The following is a 21,119-nucleotide window of genomic DNA, read 5'->3' on the forward strand; positions in this document are numbered from 1 at the left end:
GGAAACCGGTTGCGTACTAACTAACAGCCGGGCCTTTAAGATTGAATATATATTACTGATGTTAAATATCCTCAAAACGAAGTCTGCTAACATAGCGCGAGTGTAAAATATGATTTTATATATAGTGATTTTTAAATATCTACTTATAGGCCATTTTAAGTTCTTTCTGTTTTTCTTCAAAAATATTTTCTATTATTGCAACGAGGGGAAACTTGTCCAACAGGTCCTAAACCTATAATTAGCCGGATGGACTCAATTGGCAAAACTTCAAAAGGTTTAGGCTAGGGCTCAATTGGCAAAATTAAAAGATTTAAGAGTGGATCGACAAAAATGCAATAGATTTAGAATTTTTTGGACAATTTTTCCTCGCAACAAAACTAGTGCTAATTTTGAATTCGTCGTAGCTTTAAGTCTAAAACCCCGACTCTTATAAAGCACTCTCTTCAAACTTCATGGGTTTGTAATCTATGCGAGATTAAAAGTGACATAAACCTCAACCCTAGTACAAAGCTCATGTGCTTTCACGAAAATAAAAGATTTAGCAAAATCCGATGTCTTTCTGTTCATGGAATACGATGTGGTGCAACCTGCCTCTGTAAGACAAAAATATGGTTTCTGTTAGATGCCCTCATCAATAATTCAATGTTCAGTTATTAGTATAATTGTCTTACCAGAACCTAACCAAAATCTTGGTATAGAATTCACGTGGCTTATTATCTATCATTGTCTTCAGAACTAGCCATTTACTGGTGTGGAGATATCCTTCAGAAAGATAATCAGGTCTAAACGATGCTGCTTTGCTACTCGTACTGGCCTACTACATTGACCCGCAAATACTAAAATGTCTCGGTCCACCATAGAATTCAGTTAGCCCTTGGCCATCAGATTCGTTCACAATACCAAACATCCCTTTGCAATAAAGTAACCCTCAATCGTCTGCTGGCCTCCGAAGACAGCTCTCCTTGCAAGTCTTGGGTTAAAAAAACCGAGAATATGTTGATCTGTCTTTTCCCTTACCAGCAACAAACGTTCAGTCGAAACACTTCAACTTCCAGTAATCCCCTTCCTTTTCCCATAAGAATGGTCGCCCCCCGCTGATACATATCATCGGTCAGAGGCCTCGAAAAGCAGGCGCCAACAACTACACAATGGACCCGAATCTCGTAGATTCCAGATACTCGCCGGTCCGCTTCCGACGGGTCTCTGGAGACGTCCGCACGACCTTCTTCAAATGCGTGCGGTGGCAAGTCGAAGAGACGCTCGACCCCGTCGATTGCCCATACCATTACTACTGCGACAGCACCTACCCGGGCGATTATTCCCAGGTCGTGGATGGCCTCGTTCTCCTATTTTCGGTGGCTTCTTACCTCGTGGCGCTGATCATCATGATATTAGAAGTGTCTGGGAAGCGCAAATCGCGCCTTTGCAAACTGAAGAGGTACTTGCTTCCGTCCAGTCCGCTTTCCCTCTCGGTGACGCTGCTGATCCTTGCCAAGGGCCACCAAATAAACTCCATGTTCCCGGTTTCCTGCATGGGACCAGCGATATTCCATCTCGCGCTCATATCTGCCCTGGTGTTTGATGAAGGTACGGTCAGCGATGTCAAGTACGTCATTTTTCAGGCATCGACCATCTCCGGGATACTGCATGCGAGTCTATATCTGGACTCTGTTCTTTTACCTTACTACACGGGTTTCGACGCTCTAGTGTCTTCGACCTTCTCTCGCGAGTGCGAATCCTGTGTTTGCCGCAGCGAGGTTCTAGTTGTCGGAGGGATGTTAGTTACCTACAGGGCCTGGTCAATAACCAGTTTTCTTGTTGCGGGTGCTTTGTGCCTGAGAGTAATATGCAGAGTAAGCAGTGATGTTGGCAAGATCACGCATATGTCCAAATACTCACTAGAAACATTAGGTCTAGCGTCAGTGGTGTGGGACTCTATGTATTTGCTGAGAAATTCTCCACCAGAAAGGTTTTTGCTCCGAACTGTTGCTTCAGGAGCCGAGTTGACCTTAATTTGTATATATGTGGTAGGAAGGATATGTGCTCGCATTCGGCAATCGCAATTGCATCATGAAAAATGAGAAGTTATTCCGAATTCGAGAAGATGATAGATCTGATGTATAGAAAAGAATGAATCCTCATGAAATGAGTGCATCCTGACTGCAGGATATAGAAGTTTACATAGATAATGTAGAAACTACAGAAAAACCTTCCTGAAAAGAATGGCAGAATTGTCTGCCAGCAAGAGACTCATTTGCAAGTGTAAAGTCACTCGACAGAAGTACCGAGTTAATCTCAATCAGATCAAAAGGTAACTACAAATACTAGAAATCCTTTGTTGCTTCCGCTGTGCAGTCACTTGAACAGAAACACCTTTTCTGGGGTAGAAACACTGCGAGGCCTCTCTCAACAGAACTCAAAATCACAAAAAGAACCTCCTCCTGCTGGTGTCCATTTCGGGCTGGAGTGGACATACAAGAAAAGTAAACAACGATGAATCTGAGAGGAGAATGCTTTCACATGCTTATTTTTAGTATTCAGATACGAGTGCCTGGCTGGAGACATAACGAATTTGTATAAACTATTCACCTTGTGAACCCATTCATATTCGCCACCTTTAGTATCAAATGTTCCATGCTGCAGACTAACCAACTTGAGTGTAAAACGAGGGCCACACTCCTACAATTTCATATGACCAAGCAGACACAGGTTAGATAAACTGTGAACGTTAACCGATTATGCATTCGTTCCACCTCTCTCTCTCTCTCTCTCTCTCTCTCATGCGCACGCACGCAATTCTCACTTCAAGGGCTGCATCAACATGCATTTCACTTTATAAATGTGCTCTTAACAAGTATGTAAGTAATCGAATTGGTTAACAAACCTGAAGGCGAGCGATTACTTTCTCTTGAGAGACCTTCTCACCCTTGTCATTCTTCACCTTCTTATCCTTTGAGTCCGCATGTTTACTTTCTTTACTTTCAAAGATGTACCTGAGCATGGATATTGTGCAACTTTAACTGACGACAAGAGAGATTGTGACTAAAGTGAGTACTCACAATGCTACCAAGACCCACCTATGATGGCGAAAGAATATAAAATCTCGCTGGTTATGGAAAGTCACAACTCTCCGACCACGGAAATTTGGTTCTTGTGGAAATAATGACTGTATTAGTCTGAAAGAAAAGAGGTAAAACAACTTATTAAATCAAATACTAAGCTATAGTATATTATTACATCAAGTCACATGGAAAGAAGAAAGCTGAGGTTGCATTGTCTAGCCTGAACGGGTATTCAGCACTAGAGACATTGCAGTATACATCACAAATGGAACCAGGTTTCTTAACAGTCAATTGTTTTACCGGGATATAGGCAGTAAAAACCTAGAGGCTATAGTAAATGGAATCAATAAAAAGAAAACTGTCACCTTCCAATACGATGGCCCAAGCGAGTTGTAAAATTAGTCAATACAAGCTCAGGCTCATGACTAGTTGGATTTCCATGATTCTGCAAGCAACGCAACAAGGAAATTAACAAGAGAATCCGATCCTTTGAAGAGATCACCATCTATCACTAGGGAATTCTATACGGAAGCATATAAGATGAGAATTATCAGCATGCTTGTGAAATGCATGAAAGAAGTGCTGCCTACAAGCGAAGAATAAACCGTTTCTTTGCTTTCCATTTGAACAGTTAACTAATACAAGACAACAACCTACAAACCTTGATATCTTTACGTAATACAAGCTTGGAGAGCTTGAAGTGTGCAGTCGGTCCATCTGGTAAGCCGATAATTAAAAGAGCATCTACAAGCAAGAGCAGATGCTTACTAAAATATAAAGATAAGGAAAATTATTTGTTTAAGTGTCTGCAGAGTCAACTAGTAAATAGAATGAAAAAGGTCAAAAGCAAAAAAAATGGTGACCGGTCATTTAGCAAGAAGCACCACTAACCTGGTTCCCTCCGATTTGTGTGAACAACGACGACAGAAGTGAACTCTTTGTGATTTGCATATTCCACGATCTGATAACAGTGCAAAAGAAAAAACTTAAACCAAGTAAAGAGAGTAACTATCTGGTTCAGAAATGCCACAGATAGGAAGAAACATTCAACACCTTCTTCATGTCATAGGTTCCTCTCCTGTAGTAATGAGAATTCGGGATAACCTCCAGTAATTCCGATATAAAAGCAGGCCCCCTCTGCAAAATCATGCGATACGCAACACCAAATTACTCAAAAAAGCAAACTTTAATCAAGCAGCTGCGCCCAAGGACCGTGCAAAGAGCAAAACGAGGCCATACAGTCGAATTGAACCGGCAAGTGGTGATCAATATCTTCGGGGTGCTCTCGCGCTTCAATACGGAACTGAATTCGTCGCAATCGTTTCCAGCAAACAGCTACAAGTACACGAACAAATCAACCGGGAAACCAAAAACGATATCCACAAACACCACGCAAGTGACCATCAGCAGAAGTAGTGAAAATAGAGAGAGAGGAACCTCCTCATCGTCGGGCCGGCAAACCGTCTCGTCGAACTCTCTCGTGTTCTCGATCGTGCGGGGGATGCTCTTCGGCGGAGGCTGCTCAGAATCAAACCAAATTAGAGAATCAAGAGCTTCGACACAACAGCAAGCTCGCGAGCGCGCTATACTTGAAAGTAAAGACAATTGGTGGATTAGGGTAAAAGAAAAGTCGCCAGACCTCCTCGCCGAGCTCGAGAGCGCGCTTCTCGGCGGCGTCGCGATCCTTGAGCTTCTTGCGCTTCTCGAGCTTCTTCTGCTGCCTGAGCTTGGCGTGGACGGCCGACCTCCGCTCCTTGTTCTTTATCATCGACGGCAGTATCTCCCTCTTCTCCTTCGGCTCCGGCGCCGGCGCCGCCCTCTTTCTTCTCTTCTGGCTATCGCCTCCATCTTCTCCCTCGCCTTCGTCGTCCTTCTTCCGCTTCCATCCCATGGCTTCCTACGCCTCGTTCGAGCCTCAGCTCGCCGTCTTCTTCTTCTTCTTCTTCCTCCGGCGCTTGTGGATCGACGACGACGACGAGCAGAGGCGAATGAGGGATGCTTCTGCAAGTTCGACTAGCGAGGGTTTATGGAGAACCAAAGCGTGCCGGTTCGTGTATCGGAGTGGACCGAAACGAACCGGTTTTCTCAAGAATCTAACGAACCGGCCCATCCGGCCGGAGGAACTACGGAATGAAAAATCTCAATTTCCTTTAAAGGTACGTGAAAAAGAGTTAGACATTATTATAATAGCTTAATATCACGAAAAACCTCGAACTGGTATGTTCACGTCAAATTCACCCCAAACTAATTTTTGGACAACTAAACTGGTATACTTGTGACAAATTTATCCTCCGTTAGTTTCCGTTAAATTTTACTGTCAAATTGCTGGGTTGACGAGGGTATTGATTTGGGATTTTACCTCCGTTTGTTACAAATGTACCAATTTATGATTTTTGTGGTATAAATCCAATTTAATGGAAACCAACGAATGGTAAATTTGTCACAAATGTACAAGTTTAGGGTTTTTGGTAATCAAAAAATTAATTTTGGGTAGATTTGTCATGAGTGTACAAGTTTAAGATCTCTGGCGGTCAAAACATTAATTTTGGGCATATTTATTACAAGCGTATCAATTTGAAGTTTTTTGTACCGTTAACCCTAATAAAATCGCAAAATGATTTATTTTTATGATTTCACGTCAATTGTATTATAAAAAATATCGCATTTTAATAAAAACTGAATTGCTATTCTCGATTCATGCTGTTCATAATTTTTTAACACAAACTTATTTCGAATTTGATTCAATTCACATAGCGGGGGAAAAACGGAAAAAAAATGTATAAATAAAATGAAAATGAAAAAGAGCTCACCCGGACGATTCGCGTATAAAAAGCCCCTCACCCCCTCCCTCCGACCGTTTCCCGCCACTTTCTCGCTAGTCGCTCTTCGCTCAGTCCATCTCCCTCGGCCGCTCCCGCCGATCGGTGCGCCGCCGAGCTCCCGGAGATGTTGTGGGTCGACAAGTACCGCCCGAAGGCGCTGGACCAGGTGATCGTCCACGAAGATGTCGCTCAGAATCTCAAGAAGCTGGTACCTTCGAACCCCCTCGCCCCTGTGCGAAATTTTCCGGCGCTCTTGCCGTTCCTTGAGCTGTCGAACGATCGTCGGCGTTTCCTAATTGTTCCGTTCTCCGTTCCTGCTGTTGTTGTTGTTGCGTGCCCGCGGGCGCGAAGGTGTCGGAGCAGGATTGTCCCCATTTGCTCTTCTACGGCCCCTCTGGCTCCGGCAAGAAAACCCTAATCATGGCCCTGCTGAGGCAGATGTTCGGGTCCAGCTCCGAGAAGGTTCTGATTTCTTCCGATTGTCTCACGTCGTGCTTTGTTGCTGTGTGTGAGAGGAGGAGGGCGGGATAAATCGTGCTGATTTGTTTGGGATGTGAAGTTCTGCCTTCCGGTGAAATATGGTCTCGTTCCACCGTTATTTTTATCGGCGACGGTGGGTTGAACTTTGTTTTTATGGTTTTTTGCAGGTCAGGGTGGAGAATAAGACTTGGAAAGTTGATGTAAGTGCGGACACTTTTATGATTTTTCTTATGCTTCTGGAGGTATTACTTTTATATGATAGGGTTTAGAATGGCCTCATAGTTCAGCTGGATTGGATTGGAATTGCCTCATACTTCAGCTGGGATTGGAAAAGTAGGGACTGACAACTGTAACTTAGCTGACAGTTGGGCTCATAGCTGTGGGCATTGTTTAATTTTACTGTTTTTTTGTCATGTGAGTAGTCTCTCGCAATTGTCTGGAGTGAGTATCTGTTTTCCCACAGCTTCATTCTTTGGAAACACTGACCTATCAGTTCTTTCATTAAGAAACACCTCTAAACCCCTTTAGCTGAAATGAATTTAATATGTACATATTGTAGCCATCATCCACTGGTAGTGTTTTTGCTACAGGAATTATATGAGTTTCGCTTAAGGTCTGATATATGGGTGAGCTCTTGCTTGTAAATGCATATCCCATTGGTGAAATTTGTAACATTGTGTTAGTGGAGAAGTCAAACATATTTAGGTTCCCTTTTTCTTCTCCTCTAATAGTGCCTTTACTCCTATACTATTACAAGGAGAAGCTTAAGTAGTAATTTTGCCTTGTCTAATATTGAACATTGAGGTATTTATCATCTTCTATTGTCCTTTCAATGCAGGCCGGAACAAGAACTATTGACATAGAGTTGACCACATTATCAAGTACCCATCATGTTGAAATGAATCCGAGTGATGCAGGCTTTCAGGACCGATACATTGTTCAGGAGATTATTAAAGAAATGGCCAAAAACAGACCAATAGACACAAAAGGGAAAAAGGGATTCAAAGGTGATATTGCTTTACCAAATCTTAGTACTTCTCATCCTCTTGGCACTTCCTATATGATATTATCCGCAATCTTGTTAATAAAGGTGAGACTTACGATAGCACATTTCACTCCAGAGATTTTGCTCGACTTTTACGAGCGATATATGCCATATAAGCAGCATATAAGCTGATGATCAAGAGAAGTTTTTCCTAGATAGAGAATGATGTATGCAATTGACGGTGGACAATGGTGCTTAGGTGTATCATTGACATTGATTGTGAGTAAGGGGCATATAATCATGTTGTTCGTCTTTGATGATTTTATAAAAAGACTTTTCAGTTCCAATATTGGAATGAGTGGTTCATTGATGTCTGGCATTATTTAAGTGTTTTGAGATGAACAACATAAAATTGACTATATAAAATTGAGTTTGATCAAAATATAAAGCAAACAGAAACTTTCAAGAAGTTTTTCTGTGAAGGATTATGGGGAATCCTCAAAGTCTCTAGTATTTTCGAGTATTATATGGGACATAGTGTTTTCCTCTATTGCACGACTTGGAATATTACTTAAAAAGGCCTGTACTTACTAAAACTTATGGATTTCTAATTCCAGTATTTGTTCCCTTGGGTATATTTATATATTTGATGACCTTGTTCTTTTTGGAGATTAACATGCTCTATAAGGATGAACTGAAACCTAAATTATAAGATATAATCTTTGATCATGTGGCAGTTCTGGTGCTTAATGAGGTTGACAAACTCTCAAGAGAAGCACAACATTCTCTAAGGAGGACGATGGAGAAGTATAGTTCATCATGCCGACTGATCCTTTGCTGCAACAGCTCATCAAAAGTTACAGAAGCCATTCGTTCTCGCTGTCTGAATATACGAATAAATGCACCACGAGAAGATCAGGTTAGGAGCTTGTTTAGTGCTCTTAATACATTTTTATTTTTTTGGGCTATGGCCTGGTCGCCGGCCATGGCCGGTAAAATATTTTTTTTATTAAAAATATTTTTTATTAAAATATTTTTAATAAAAAAACAAAAATTAAACAAACGATTTATGTTCTCAACCGATTCTGGAACAAAAGAACAGTAATCAAACACCTTTAAGTTGTCATGCGCAGCCTTAGTGTGTAGATAATTCTTTTTGTTCAGCAGTACAAAAGATAAGTGGATAGAGTCGATGTCTTAGTATTTAACATGGAGTCCTTTCTGAAAGAGGGAACTGTTATAGACCTTGTGACATTGATGTGGATCCTATCAGGATCTGTTCTTTTTCTTTGGGTTGGCAACTAATAGGTGTGGTTCGTCCTTTTATATCAAACATCAGATGGTAGAATCGAATCATATGTTGGCAGGTGATTGAGAGTTTTTCTTTCTCCACATGATGTGATGCTCTATTAACAAAATCACAGTGTAGTGCATCAGAACACCTTCTATCGTGACAATAGGGGAATGCTCATACTAAAGCGCATGGATGATAGACTATTGGTCTTGAGGAGGTATTTCATAATGCGTCGATGTTTGTAGTTTAGGTTGCACACTTCCATCTTGTGGGGCCATTTTGAGTGGAGAATGCTGGTAGCATTGCATCAATTCTAGGTGCATCTTATTCTTCCAACTTATTGCATACATCATTGGTTCTGCACTTATATACAGCACATCTCAAAGATCGCAGATTTCTCAAGCAAGATTGTCTGCAGCTACATTATCTGCTTGATTGTTGTGCGGACATTGTCAAGTTATGGGTTCTCATATATTCAGATTTTCTGTCAGATTGTTAAGGTGTTAGAATTTATTGCGAAAAAGGAAGGTCTGCAACTTCCTGCTGGATTTGCCGCTCGCATTGCAGAAAAATCAAATCGCAGTTTAAGAAGAGCGATACTTTCCTTTGAGACGTGTCGAGTACAGCAGTAAGATCTTAGGACTGTTTCTCAGTTGCAGTGCCTAGGAGTTTCTTCTGATTCATCTATTCATGCTAGATTTTTTTCTTTTGGCCATATTTGTAGCAAGACTAACCGATAGTTCTTTCTGTTGATGTATTGTAACGATGGCTTTAGGTACCCTTTCACCATTAACCAAGCAATATCTCCGATGGATTGGGAGGAGTATATTTCTGAGATAGTATCTGACATTATGAAGGAACAAAGCCCGAAAAGGTTAAAAGTGTTTGGCATTCTACTTTCACCAGCTTTCTCATGTGTTGCTTGAAGTGAACCTTTTAGCATTCCTTAGTGTTTTATCTTTCAAATGCCGCTGTTCAATATAGTAAATTGAAAAAAAACCTCTATCGTGTATTTAGTGATCTGATGTTAGTTATTAGTTCCAAGACTTCCATATATAACGAGTAAAACATGCAGATGTCTTTTGACAACTTTGGGTGCATATGGTGCGGTGCATCAGGACTTAGAATATCATTTCATGACGTAGACAATATAATCTCTCTTCTGATTTCTTACTTTTGTGTATGTATCTCTGTGCATGTGTGTGGAGCTTTGCCCACTGCATTTCATGGCATATTTCTTGTCATGATGGAAATGAGCTGTCGATAAACACCTGCTGTTCTTATACTTTAGGCTATTCCAGATTAGAGGGAAACTTTATGAGCTGCTTATCAACTGCATTCCTCCAGAAATCATTCTGAAGGTATAAGTGCACTTCTCGCATCATTTGTATCTTCACCATGTTATATCTAATTCTGTTTCTTTGCAGAGGTTGCTGCATGAGCTACTGAGAAAACTAGATGCAGAATTAAAGCATGAGGTCTGCCACTGGGCAGCCTACTATGTAAGTCTTCACAAATTCAACTTTACGTTGGGCCAGCCTAATTGCAGTCGCTTTGCCGAAGTCTTCTAATTTTGTGATTGCCACTTGAAGAATGTGTTGCTGGGATAATGTACTAATAATATTCTAATGTTTCTTGCTTCCAAATTTTAATAATCCTTCATTCTATCATCCATTAACAGGAACATAGGATGAGGCTAGGGCAGAAGGCGATATTCCATCTTGAAGGTATGCCATTTTTTGTCAAAGTATGACAAAACTAAGTCGCTTTCTCGTTTTACTTTGCTTTGGGGGTTTTTCTCTCCATGGTGGCTGGCTGCATTAAATAATAGGAGCTTGCTTTGGGACTCTCTCTCTCTCTCTCTCTCTGATTGCACGAACGACTTGAGTTAAAATTCAAATTTCGACACAAAAACGGAGACTATAATCCAATTGGTGTTTTTTTGCTGGTCCACAGGCAAACGCATTGCCTTCTGCTTAACACACTCTACTTTACTCTCGTGCAGCATTTATAGCCAAGTTCATGAGCATATATAAAGCTTTTCTGATTGCAACTTTTGGTTGAGGATGCGTCAAGGGTGCTTGGGTTCTGCAACAGTGGGTTCTGCTATTGAACAGAGGGGAGACAGGTGTAAATTGAATTTGGCTTTATGGGGTTTACTCCAGAGTTTGGCAAACAATTGCCAGGATGCAGAGTCGTGATGGAGATAGGTGCAAATTTAAGTTCTCGGGAGCCCCTGCTCTCTTGTTTAAGGTTTCTCTTTTTGATCATTTTCTGATCTTTTTGACTAGTTCAAACTTGTGTGGAAATCTCTATGATCATCTTATCTTCCTTGTCTTATTGATAAATTGTGCTTGATCACCTTCTGGCCATTGGGGAGAATGGCTATAGAGCCTATCCAGATAACTTAAATGAATGGTTTTCTAGCTGCCATATTGACATTAAGCGTGGTACGATGTTGAGATTATGTGCTCGGTTTCTGCAATGTACTTAGCACCACTCTAGTCTTTAAGGAAGATTTGCTCTCAGTTTGGACATTTGCTGTTCAAAGATTTCTCATTGTTGAGATATGTCGATACATGTAAAAGTAACTAGAGAGGCACACATTAAGGAGTAAGACAAGTCAAGACTTCCATAATCATGACTTGAGCCGGTCTCCCATCGCATTTTGAGGCTAATTTAGCGATTGAGTCGTCATGCTGCTTCTCTGCATGACCTGATGTTATTTCTGATTTGTTGTGCACACGTGGATATAGTAGTTTGTGGGAGATTAGTCGAGCCGATCACCTCTTAAAAGAGAAGCGTAAGATTGCATTTTAGCTCTTTAAAACTTGTACAACATAGCTCACAAGTCACATCGTAAAACTTACAGCTCTTATGTTTTATCGGCACTTTTAATCGCAATTAGATAGTGAAAGAACGTAACTACTCGACAAAGAAGCGTATTAATGAACATGGGGGCAGTTAGTTGCTTCCCTTCCATATATAGGTTTCCTACTATGAGATCCCTCTCTTCCAGGCCTGAATTCAAATCCTTGCTCGTCTTGTTTTGGGTATAAACTTTCATAGCAAAAAGCACTGCAGCTACAATTCCATGTGACCGTGTAACCTCCCGGGTTGTCTATCTACCCTTCCAAAATTCAATTTGTATTTTACAATCATTTACCGGGCAGTGTAAATCCCTCTCATCAAGCCATTAGAACAAATAAAAAAGAACAATGTGAGGGAACGAAGCATACATCTACTCTCAATACGCAAAGAAAAATTACTTGAAGAGGACACATATTTACATGGCTCGGTTCTGTGGAACATCTGTTCCGTGATCTACTATACAAACACGAGACTCCTGCGAGTCTCTCTATTGAAATAATAATTGAATTTCATGCACAGAATACAACAGAAGATACACGCATTGCCCACAAGGAATTTGACCTCGCAAACTTTACCAGAAACAAATATTTCTCCGCCCAAAGGATTTAAGCCAATGAGTCTCCAGAACTGCGGTATATTTCGTCAGCATGAGCTGCTGGCACATACACGGCATCAAGCAAAGAGCTGTGAGTCCGTCCATAGAAGACATACACGAGTACCCCGACTATCAGCCACACAGAAACACGAGCCCACGTAGCAGCCCTGTTGTTTCAAAGATGAAAGGGGCACATCTATAAGATCAAGGTCATGAAAGGAGAAAAACGAGGAACACAGAGACCGCTTTTCATGAGAAATTACAAACTATGTGCAATCTCGACTTTATTAGGTTGTCTAATTAATACCTCAAAAGATTAAAGCTTCAACCTTGACATCCGAAAGTTAGATAATGCAGAAGAGGTGGCCAAAGAATGCACTATAAGCATGTTGTGGATTAAAAGACTCACCCAAGATTAATCAGCAGATAAAGGTTGATCAGAATGCAGGCAATAGGCAATAGAGGAACAAATGGGCAAATGAAACCTGAAATAAGATCAAGTTAATGTAATCAGTTCCAAGCTTCTAAGTTCTGTGTCCACTTGGCAACCGAAGCTCGGGTATAGAGAAAATAAATGGGACTAAATTGTGACACTGTCAAATACCAACCGAGGAAATGATAATGCATCTTCGTTTAACCAAAGAAATTCAAATAAAGAGTAAAAAATGAGCCCATTATCCTCAGGCCGTTGGTTACAAGATATCACAGGTGAAGCAAAATTTGCAAATGCTGAAAATTATTAGTATTAAGTTGGAGCGCAGAGGACAATAAATTAGTGATTGTGGTATCAACGCAAATTGAACCTGAGTCATTCCCAGGTCTTCATACTTCCGCGGCAATACACGAAGTCATATTGTCAGCAATACGAGTTGATATAAGTTAAAGTTGATTTTCCCTCCTTTAATCAGATCTCACTTTTCAGTCCTTGTTATATCACACTGCATGAGTTTCCAACCTAAACATCCGCCTCTTCCTAGTCTTAGAATATAAAACAAAAGCAGTTCTCACATAACCTACATGCAAATAGAGGGTTATGTCTGACAAGTTACCATTCAAGTTTCTAATCTGCACAGATGACATCGTCGTGCAACCAAAGAGGACGAGAACATGCAGGAGTAAATAGCACATGGAAAAGAATCTAACATACTTGCTAAACCGTACTCAGCACGACAGATAACATACCTCCTGCATGTCCAAACTTGTGCCTTCTCTCATCTTGATCAATGCAAGTCAGCACAATGAGACCAGACAAAAGGAAAGTGCCACCAACACCACACAAGGAGAAGCGAAGAGAGCTGAGAACGAAAGTAACAGAATTAAGAAGGTAATCTCAGAGAGAGAGAGAGAGAGCATCTATTTATTGTAGAAAAATTCGTTATATAATTATTTCTTTTTGATAAAATTTGAGCATCAAAAGCTGCTGTCTTCAGTGCGTAGGGCTTTAAGTAAAGAACAAAAAAAATTCTCATTTTCACCATCTGGCCTCACACTTGAGGGCTAGCCATATATTGCTTAAACTCCTTATTTCGCAATACAGATTAAGCATAAGAAAGTTCCTCTGGCATTTGAAAAAACGTGACATCCTACAAGTGTCTGCAAGCATTTTTTCCATATACCCACCTGGGAAGTCCCAAACTTGAAGCTGCATAAGTGAGAATGAAAGCCCCAATGCACGTGAACATTATAGTCCAGCCAGCAATTTTTCGCCTGTTCTTTTCTGTCAAGATGTCTGCATGAAGAGATGGAGAGCTTATAAATGAGGCTTGGGACAAGTGTTGGAAACAAGGCATTAAAATTTTTGGTGGTTCTGAGGTAAATAAATGTCTGACAGGACCACCTTCAATGTACAATCACCCTACTTCACCTCATCATGCAAGAGTATAACATTGCATATGAAATAGCAATACCTTGCACTTTTTCTACGATAATAGGATAGTCAATCGATGCGTTCTTTTTGCCTAATAAAGGCTGAGTACTGTCCCCAGATGCGCCACCAGAAACTTCAGAAATGATCCCACTGCTCTCCGGTGCTTCACTATAAGCATCGATTGACTCCTGAAGAGATGATGGAAGGGGCACCTCATCTGGGGGTACATATCTAAGAATCAGCACAGAAATTGCTACCATGGTAAAGGCAAGAAGAGTACCCACACTGACCTGCAAAGAGAAAAGCTCATCTCAGTAGGAGCATGTAATGCTATTTCAATTCAACCTCCAGAATTTATTATCAGTAAATACAATACGATATCTGAAAATTCAAGGATGCAGCACAGAAAAGCCAACTAATAATACAGATTGATCACAATCTTCGTTGTCTTCCTTTATTGATATCCAAACTCGAAAGTCCATAAATCGGGCATTCTCACCTAGTTCGTTTGTTGTTTCCACTTTAATTAGATATGCTTTTGCAGCATGTGATAAGTTCCATAAATGGTCCACATTGGCCTTGTTTTCAGAAAGCACCAATGCTATAGGTATAACAGAGAGCAGCACTTTCTTCATAATGAGGCAAGGTTACCAAACCGACTCAAAGGATAATATACAGGCAAACTCGTCAGATTACAGACATCAGTAGTAATTTACATCTTATGCTGTAAACTATGGTATTGTCTCTGAACTCCTTTTTCCTCGACTGAGTACACCAAAATCAACTTTAACAAAAGATCTTTAGAATTTCACCACCATTCTTAAGATTGAATTCGTCAATTAGTATGTACATATATATGGAAAATTATCACTGCAAAAGTAAAGTCTCAATTTTAGCTAAAATCGATCTTATAACCCACAAATTCTGACTGCAAACACAAACTCACCATGCCAGCCAACTGCGACACATCCATGAAGAATGCCAGTATTGCTGACCCAATACCAGTCACAATAGTGCTCTTGATAGGAACTTGGGTGCGCTTGTTTATATCTGAAAAGAAAGCAGGCAGGAGTCCATCTCTCGCCATTGCCATGAGAATCCGAGGCTGAAAGAAAATTATAGATTTAGAAGGTTAAAGATCAGTGCAAGTATTATATAAAATGTGAAAACAAAATCCGAGCACCAGGACTTCGGTAAGTGGGTATGACATTAAGTCAGCACACAAATACAAGTAACATATTTTCCTGTCGGTGGCAATCGTATGATACAGAGAATACCAGTTACCTAAACAAAGTATCAAAATTTTTAAGCATGATGCCTTTTAATAGCAACAAATGCAGGCACTGGGCGACAGAAAAAGTCCAAAGCACATCATCTGTCTACCTGAGGAAGAATGGAGCCCATCAGTGTGGAGCAGAGAGCAGTAACAGCTCCAGCTGTGATTATGTACCTGCAACGAAATAAGCAAGCATCACAAACAAAATTCTGAGTGCACATCCGTCATCCCCAACAAAAGGAGAAGCTGCCACAAGCACTTCGATACAAATTATACACTTACGCTGCCCAATGCATCCCATGGCTTGCAAATGCAGAGGAGATGGGGGTGTCAGGGTCCATTGCAAAATAAGGCACAAGACCAACAATCACAATAGATACCATCATGTATAGCGCACAACATATTGATAATGCAGCAGCTATACCCAGAGGCAAATCTCGCTGCGGGTTCTTCACCTGTCAAAAAAGTAACATAAGATGACTAAATTTTGGACCTGAAAGGGATGAGATTAAAACAAAAGGCAGAACTCCATGAGAGGGTAAAAAAATAGAGGAGTGAAAATCTGTACCTCTTCAGCTGTGCTGGCAACTGAGTCAAAACCAATATATGCAAAGAAGACGGTTGCAGAGCCCGCAAGCATCCCATCAACCCCAAAGGGGAAGTACCTGTAGACACACTGATTACTCGCAGGAACTTACTTTGCAAGATGTCTACAGGGGAATTTAAGGGAAGTATTTCAGTACCCAGTAGGAAGTTCATAACCAGGCCATCCAGTCTTGAAACCCAGATAACTGCCAGCTACTATGACAAAAATCATAGCACATACGTTAGCTGTTGTAACGATACCTTGAGCCAGTGTACTCTGCAAGACTAAGTTCAGTCAATAGTAGCTCGTAAAGGCACTTTCACATCAAATAAATCTAAAAGAGGGATTACCTCCTTAATTCCCACACATAACAGCCCAGTAACGACGATTACTAGAACTGCAGCACATGGGTCTACCACCATATCAAGCCCAGGGATGTACTGACGAGCTAAAAACGCAGGAAGACTGTCCCCTCCTCCAAAGAGCAATGCCTAGAAAAAATCGATCTCAAAGTCAAACATAAAAGCACCGACATTTAAAAATAAAATCCAAGAAACCTTTCCTTATGGAAGTGCTCTGCAGTTAGCAAAATACAATGCTGGCATGTGCTAAAATAACTCGTAATCCTTAACTATCCAAAGTGGAATCCATCAAGCTACCAACACCACAAAATCTTAAAAGAAAATAAACCTCCTCTCAGAAGAAAAGCAGCCTAAACTACGAATGAAAAAGGACACAAAGCCACCCAATCTGAACTTGCTAGGAAATCCTGCAAAACTAATTGATTCATGACAAAATCCTGACCAGGTTAGGAGATATGCCGCGAGCTACAGCCGAGCCACCAATTGTGTATTCCAGTATCAGCGCCCAACCAATCAGCCAAGCAACACTGTCAAGCAAAAAGCCATGTTGAGATGATGGTTCGAACAAATAATAGAACTCTAAAAAAGGTGGATGCAAGTCTAGCTGTCTATTTCAATTTCAACCAACACAGTCAAAGCCAACTCATGCAAACGCAAGCAGTCGAGATTAGAAGGAAAAAAATGTTGATCATCATAATTCAGGAAGGATGAAAAGAGAAATCACTAATCAAACACAGCCTCGATTAAAGATTGTCCGCGACCTGAAAAATTCTCAGAAAAGTTCTACAGAGTATTACCCTTCTCCAACACATATGTATGAATAATGATACGCGCTCCCAGCAGATGGACAACGGCTTGCAAGCTCCGCATAACAGAAGGCTGAAAGAGCTGCTGCAATTCCAGCTATCAGGAACGAGAAGGTGAGAGCCGGTCCGGAATGCTCTCTAGCAACTGTCCCAACAAGAATGTAAACTCCAGCTCCGATCGTAGATCCGACCCCTTACCAAACCATAAAGTCCGAAGTAAGCTACTGAGACTTTCGATAGTAAATAGGAACGATGCAAAAGAATAGGCCAAACAATTACGTAAGAGGCGCCGTCATGTACAGGGAAAATAATACGCTAAATGCTAAGTTCAGTGACTTTTAAACTGAAATAAGAACCAAAGACCAGAAATTGCTAATTGTGAACGAACAGAAAGAGTAAATCGGTCCACGAAGAAGAAATGTGAAGAGCAAATCATCTTCAAGCCCAGAGAGCACCATGAAATGAACGCCAAAAACTTCATCAAGCAGGGAATGTCAAGTTCGATCAGCACCATCTCGTCAAGAACAAAGCTTCCGAGTTCCAACGGCCAATAGGGAACATCGTAAACGCGAGCCAACAAACAATTTTGCCATCACCAACACCATCGACCACGCAAAAGAGGCCAAAGAACCAAACCACAGCTCCACCCACACCAACAAAACCACAAAAAAAGAAAAAGACAAAGGAAAAGGGGTGGGAAAGAACTTCAGTTCGATTCAGCAATTACCAATGGCGATAAGGTGAAGAACGGACAGCTCCTTGGCCAATTGGTGATGACCGCCGCCCCCGCCGGACCTGGCGTGAGCCGAATCGACCCGCTTCCTCCGCACCAGGCCCTTCAACCAACCCCCCGACGATCCACTCCCACCCGCCTTTTGGGAACCACCCAGAAAACCCATCAGATCGAATTCAGACAGTATCCTCAAATCCGCCCCACCCACACGAAATGGCGGACGAATCGAAAGCTCCTTATATACACAGCGGGACTCAACAGCCTTTTAAAAAAAAAAAAAAAAGAGGAATCAAACGACGCCACCACCACCCCACCCCCACTTCGGCGCATCTTCAGAGACGTGTCGAAGCGGGACAACATCGGAACGATGACGACACGAGCTACAGGGACGGAAGCTGCCCGCGTTTCCCTTGCGAAGCTCGCGACCGAATTTTGGCGCCCCCCCCCGAACGAGATGGTCACGGGCAGAGTCGGATTTGCGAGAACAGAGGGGGGAACGTGAAATGGGAGGGGGAGGAGGAGATGGTCGCCCCCAATTATTTAGCGTGCGGGTCGAATCGCGGAGCTGCCCGATGCCCGGGGGCTGCCCGCGAATTGATTGCAGGCGGAAGAATCCAGCGCAGCCCCTCCTCGGTTTTCGTGACGGCAGCAGGAATCAGCGTCTAGGATTCTGTCGGGGCCCACACGCTCTTTTCCTTGTGATTCTTCTTTTTCTTTCGAGCTCCGTTTATTCGAAAAGTATTATTCTTAAAAAAAAAATTATTTATATCACTTGAAATAAGGAAAAATTGACACAAACAATCTTACAATTTGATTCATGAACTTTTAATTTATTTATTGCTCAAGGAATGATAGTGTGGCTAGATCGCAATTACGAAAAAAACCTAACCTAGATCCTTTGCTTCGTACATATGCGAAATTGCGATGTTAATTATACTCTAACTGTTCGTTTATTTGAGGATGGTTTCGAAAATTGCAGATTTACAAGAGATTACCTGAGGCTACTATCCCTGTGAGGTACATCTATATATATATATATATATATGATGAATGCATTTTACTATTGATAACTTATCGCGAAACATGCTTTTACTATTAGGATAATAGTAACACTTGCCTTATATCTTATGTGTTTTATCTTAATGAGCATGACGTTCATTTACACTGAATTAAAAAGGAATTGACAATATCAAGTGACCTTCTCGTGCTAAAGATAATATAGGGTTCTTTTCCCTTCATTGTATCGTCATTGATATGTTACGTCTTTAAAGCCTTTGAGGACATCTTGCTAATCTAGTCATGATAGCCTTTAAGACCCCCATCGCTATCGATTGATTAGAAGCTCGAGGAATGATAGTGTGGCTAGATCGCAATTACGAAAAAACCTAACCTAGATCCTTGCTTCATACATGTGCGATGCGATGTTAACTATACTCTAACTGTTTGTTTATTTGAAGGAAAATGGTTTTCGAAAATTGTTGTTCGATATTTCAGTGTACGTTTTCCATGGACAAAAAATAACAAACTTCGATCGGAGAAAAAACAACTACCTCTTTTGGCAAATAAACACAAAAAATTCTTTAAATCGCTAAACAAATGAAAATTAACCACTTTCTTTGAAAAAGGTTTTCATAAAAAATATTTTTATTTATCATGAAATTTTCGGTGAAGCAAATCTGCCCTAATTCAATGATATGCGGGGAGGGCGAGGGATGATTTGGATTTGGACTTATATGATCTGTGCTGGTGCTTTTGAGATTGAAAGGCATCGCATGCAGCATCCGTGAACTCTTGTTTTTTCTTTAATTAATTAAAGAGCACGCAGCCTCTGGTGCAATAAATTCCTGGGGGCAATTATGAACTAAAGACAATTTAATGCTAGGGCGGTGCCGGAAAATAATAATTTAATATTTTATTGCTTTTTACACGACTCTTCGAATATCGTCAGCACTAAAGATTTTAAAAAAATATAAAAATAAAAAGTTTTAAACAGAAACGCGATAGTAAGTATTCAATGAGCCTTGATTAACACTGAAGATATAAAGAAAAGTAAATCCTTCCATCATTATGCCCATTAGCGACTAAAGAGCGCACACCCCTAATCATGATTTAATTAATTAATTACTATTCTAGAAAATGATTATTATATTTTCCATTTAACGGGTCCAACCTAAAAAGCTGTCTTCGGCAACCACATGTTAAACATGTGAATCCTGTTTATTTGGGCTGAACATCATCACTTTAAAAGCACGAAGATCAATATCGTAAACACTAAAGATTTAAAAAATATAAAAATAAAAAGTTTTAAACATAAACGCGATAATAAGTATTCAATGAGCCTTGATTAACACTGAAGATATAAAGAAAAGTAAATCCTTCGATCATTATGCCCATTAGCGACTAAAGAGCGCACACCCCTAATCATGATTTAATTAATTAATTACTATTCTAGAAAATGATTATTATATTTTCCATTTAACGGGTCCGACCTAAAAAGCCTTCTTCGGCAACCACATGTTAAACATGTGAATCCCGTTTTTTTTGGGCTGAACATTGTCACTTTAAAAGCACGAAGATCAATATCTTATTAAAAAAAAAAAGATGCCAAGAGAAAAATATATATATGGATAATTATATGAATGGTCCCTAAAATTTGATTCAATAGATAACGTCGTTCATGAATTTTAGATTTGTTAAATGTGATCCCTGAACTTTTGGTAAATATTCACTCTAGTCTATAGATTACTATATCTCCGAATTATCTAGTCCAGGATAATCTAAGGACTGGGTTGAACATGTACTAGGAGTTCATGGACCACAAATTGAACAAATTAAATTTCAGGAACGACATTACACATTGGGTTAAAGTTTAGGAACTACATTAAACAGATCAAAAGTTCATAGATGGTATCGTATATTGGACAAAAATTCACGGATCATTTGCGTCATTTTCCTTGTATATGAAAGAATGCTACAAATGCTAAGGATGATATAAAATCAAATGCGTAAAAGTCATGAATGTGATCCGTTTGATTTTTTACCATGACTCGTATATTTGAATACCCGCTTACATTTCATCGCCTTATAAATAAAGTTTTGCATACCAATCTTCGCATCCACATCATTGCTTGTGAGAAACGTCTGGAGCTTCTTCTTCTTTTGTTTCTTTTCCTCTTTTTAATTGTAAGTCGACGAATCGGCTAACTAGCAATGTCTCACCAATATATCAATACAAGTGCAAATACGCGAGCGAAGACTAATTTGGGTAGGTTGGCTATGCGTGCAAGAAAAACCCTTAGGCATCTCTTCCTCCTTGTCAAAAGCCACGCAGCCTCTGATAGAATATGCCCGAAATTGAAAGCTTCTTGTTTGATTAGGCA

The 21,119-nt window shown here is 40.5% G+C and overlaps 4 protein-coding genes across 4 annotated transcripts; 2 read left to right on the forward strand and 2 right to left on the reverse strand.

The window, feature by feature from the left end:
* Window positions 1-701: 701 nt before the first annotated feature.
* On the forward strand, window positions 702-2,103 carry LOC115674787 (uncharacterized). The gene has a single exon (XM_030597304.2). The coding sequence runs from the start codon at window positions 1,149-1,151 to the stop codon at window positions 2,079-2,081; it is 933 nt and encodes a 310-aa protein (XP_030453164.1). The 5' UTR covers window positions 702-1,148; the 3' UTR covers window positions 2,082-2,103.
* Window positions 2,096-5,082, reverse strand: LOC115674786 (uncharacterized). The gene is made up of 11 exons (XM_030597303.2): window positions 4,702-5,082; window positions 4,500-4,580; window positions 4,302-4,397; window positions 4,116-4,199; window positions 3,954-4,023; window positions 3,724-3,806; window positions 3,428-3,507; window positions 3,078-3,176; window positions 2,885-2,993; window positions 2,590-2,679; window positions 2,096-2,461 (listed from the first exon to the last, which is right to left on the reverse strand). Exons 1-11 carry the CDS (start codon window positions 4,951-4,953, stop codon window positions 2,423-2,425), a joined length of 1,083 nt encoding a protein of 360 aa, XP_030453163.2. The 5' UTR covers window positions 4,954-5,082; the 3' UTR covers window positions 2,096-2,422.
* An 841-nt stretch (window positions 5,083-5,923) lies between these two features.
* On the forward strand, window positions 5,924-10,991 carry LOC115674847 (replication factor C subunit 3). Its single transcript, XM_030597364.2, has 11 exons — window positions 5,924-6,092; window positions 6,236-6,346; window positions 6,532-6,564; window positions 7,203-7,371; window positions 8,087-8,268; window positions 9,135-9,271; window positions 9,419-9,517; window positions 9,935-10,004; window positions 10,071-10,145; window positions 10,325-10,370; window positions 10,649-10,991. The coding sequence occupies exons 1-11, from the start codon at window positions 6,009-6,011 to the stop codon at window positions 10,705-10,707; spliced, it is 1,065 nt and encodes a 354-aa protein (XP_030453224.1). The 5' UTR covers window positions 5,924-6,008; the 3' UTR covers window positions 10,708-10,991.
* An 894-nt stretch (window positions 10,992-11,885) lies between these two features.
* Window positions 11,886-17,979, reverse strand: LOC115674716 (cationic amino acid transporter 2, vacuolar-like). Its single transcript, XM_030597201.2, has 14 exons — window positions 17,734-17,979; window positions 16,998-17,199; window positions 16,643-16,727; window positions 16,189-16,329; window positions 15,996-16,114; window positions 15,821-15,917; window positions 15,535-15,707; window positions 15,360-15,426; window positions 14,923-15,081; window positions 14,017-14,266; window positions 13,730-13,838; window positions 13,292-13,404; window positions 12,519-12,594; window positions 11,886-12,276 (listed from the first exon to the last, which is right to left on the reverse strand). Exons 1-14 carry the CDS (start codon window positions 17,903-17,905, stop codon window positions 12,120-12,122), a joined length of 1,920 nt encoding a protein of 639 aa, XP_030453061.2. The 5' UTR covers window positions 17,906-17,979; the 3' UTR covers window positions 11,886-12,119.
* Window positions 17,980-21,119: the final 3,140 nt, after the last annotated feature.

The sequence above is a fragment of the Syzygium oleosum genome, unplaced genomic scaffold, assembly GCF_021117445.2.
Source record: "Syzygium oleosum isolate NSW1041296 unplaced genomic scaffold, Sole_v2.1 Sole_v2.23, whole genome shotgun sequence".
Classification (NCBI taxonomy): domain Eukaryota; kingdom Viridiplantae; phylum Streptophyta; class Magnoliopsida; order Myrtales; family Myrtaceae; genus Syzygium; species Syzygium oleosum.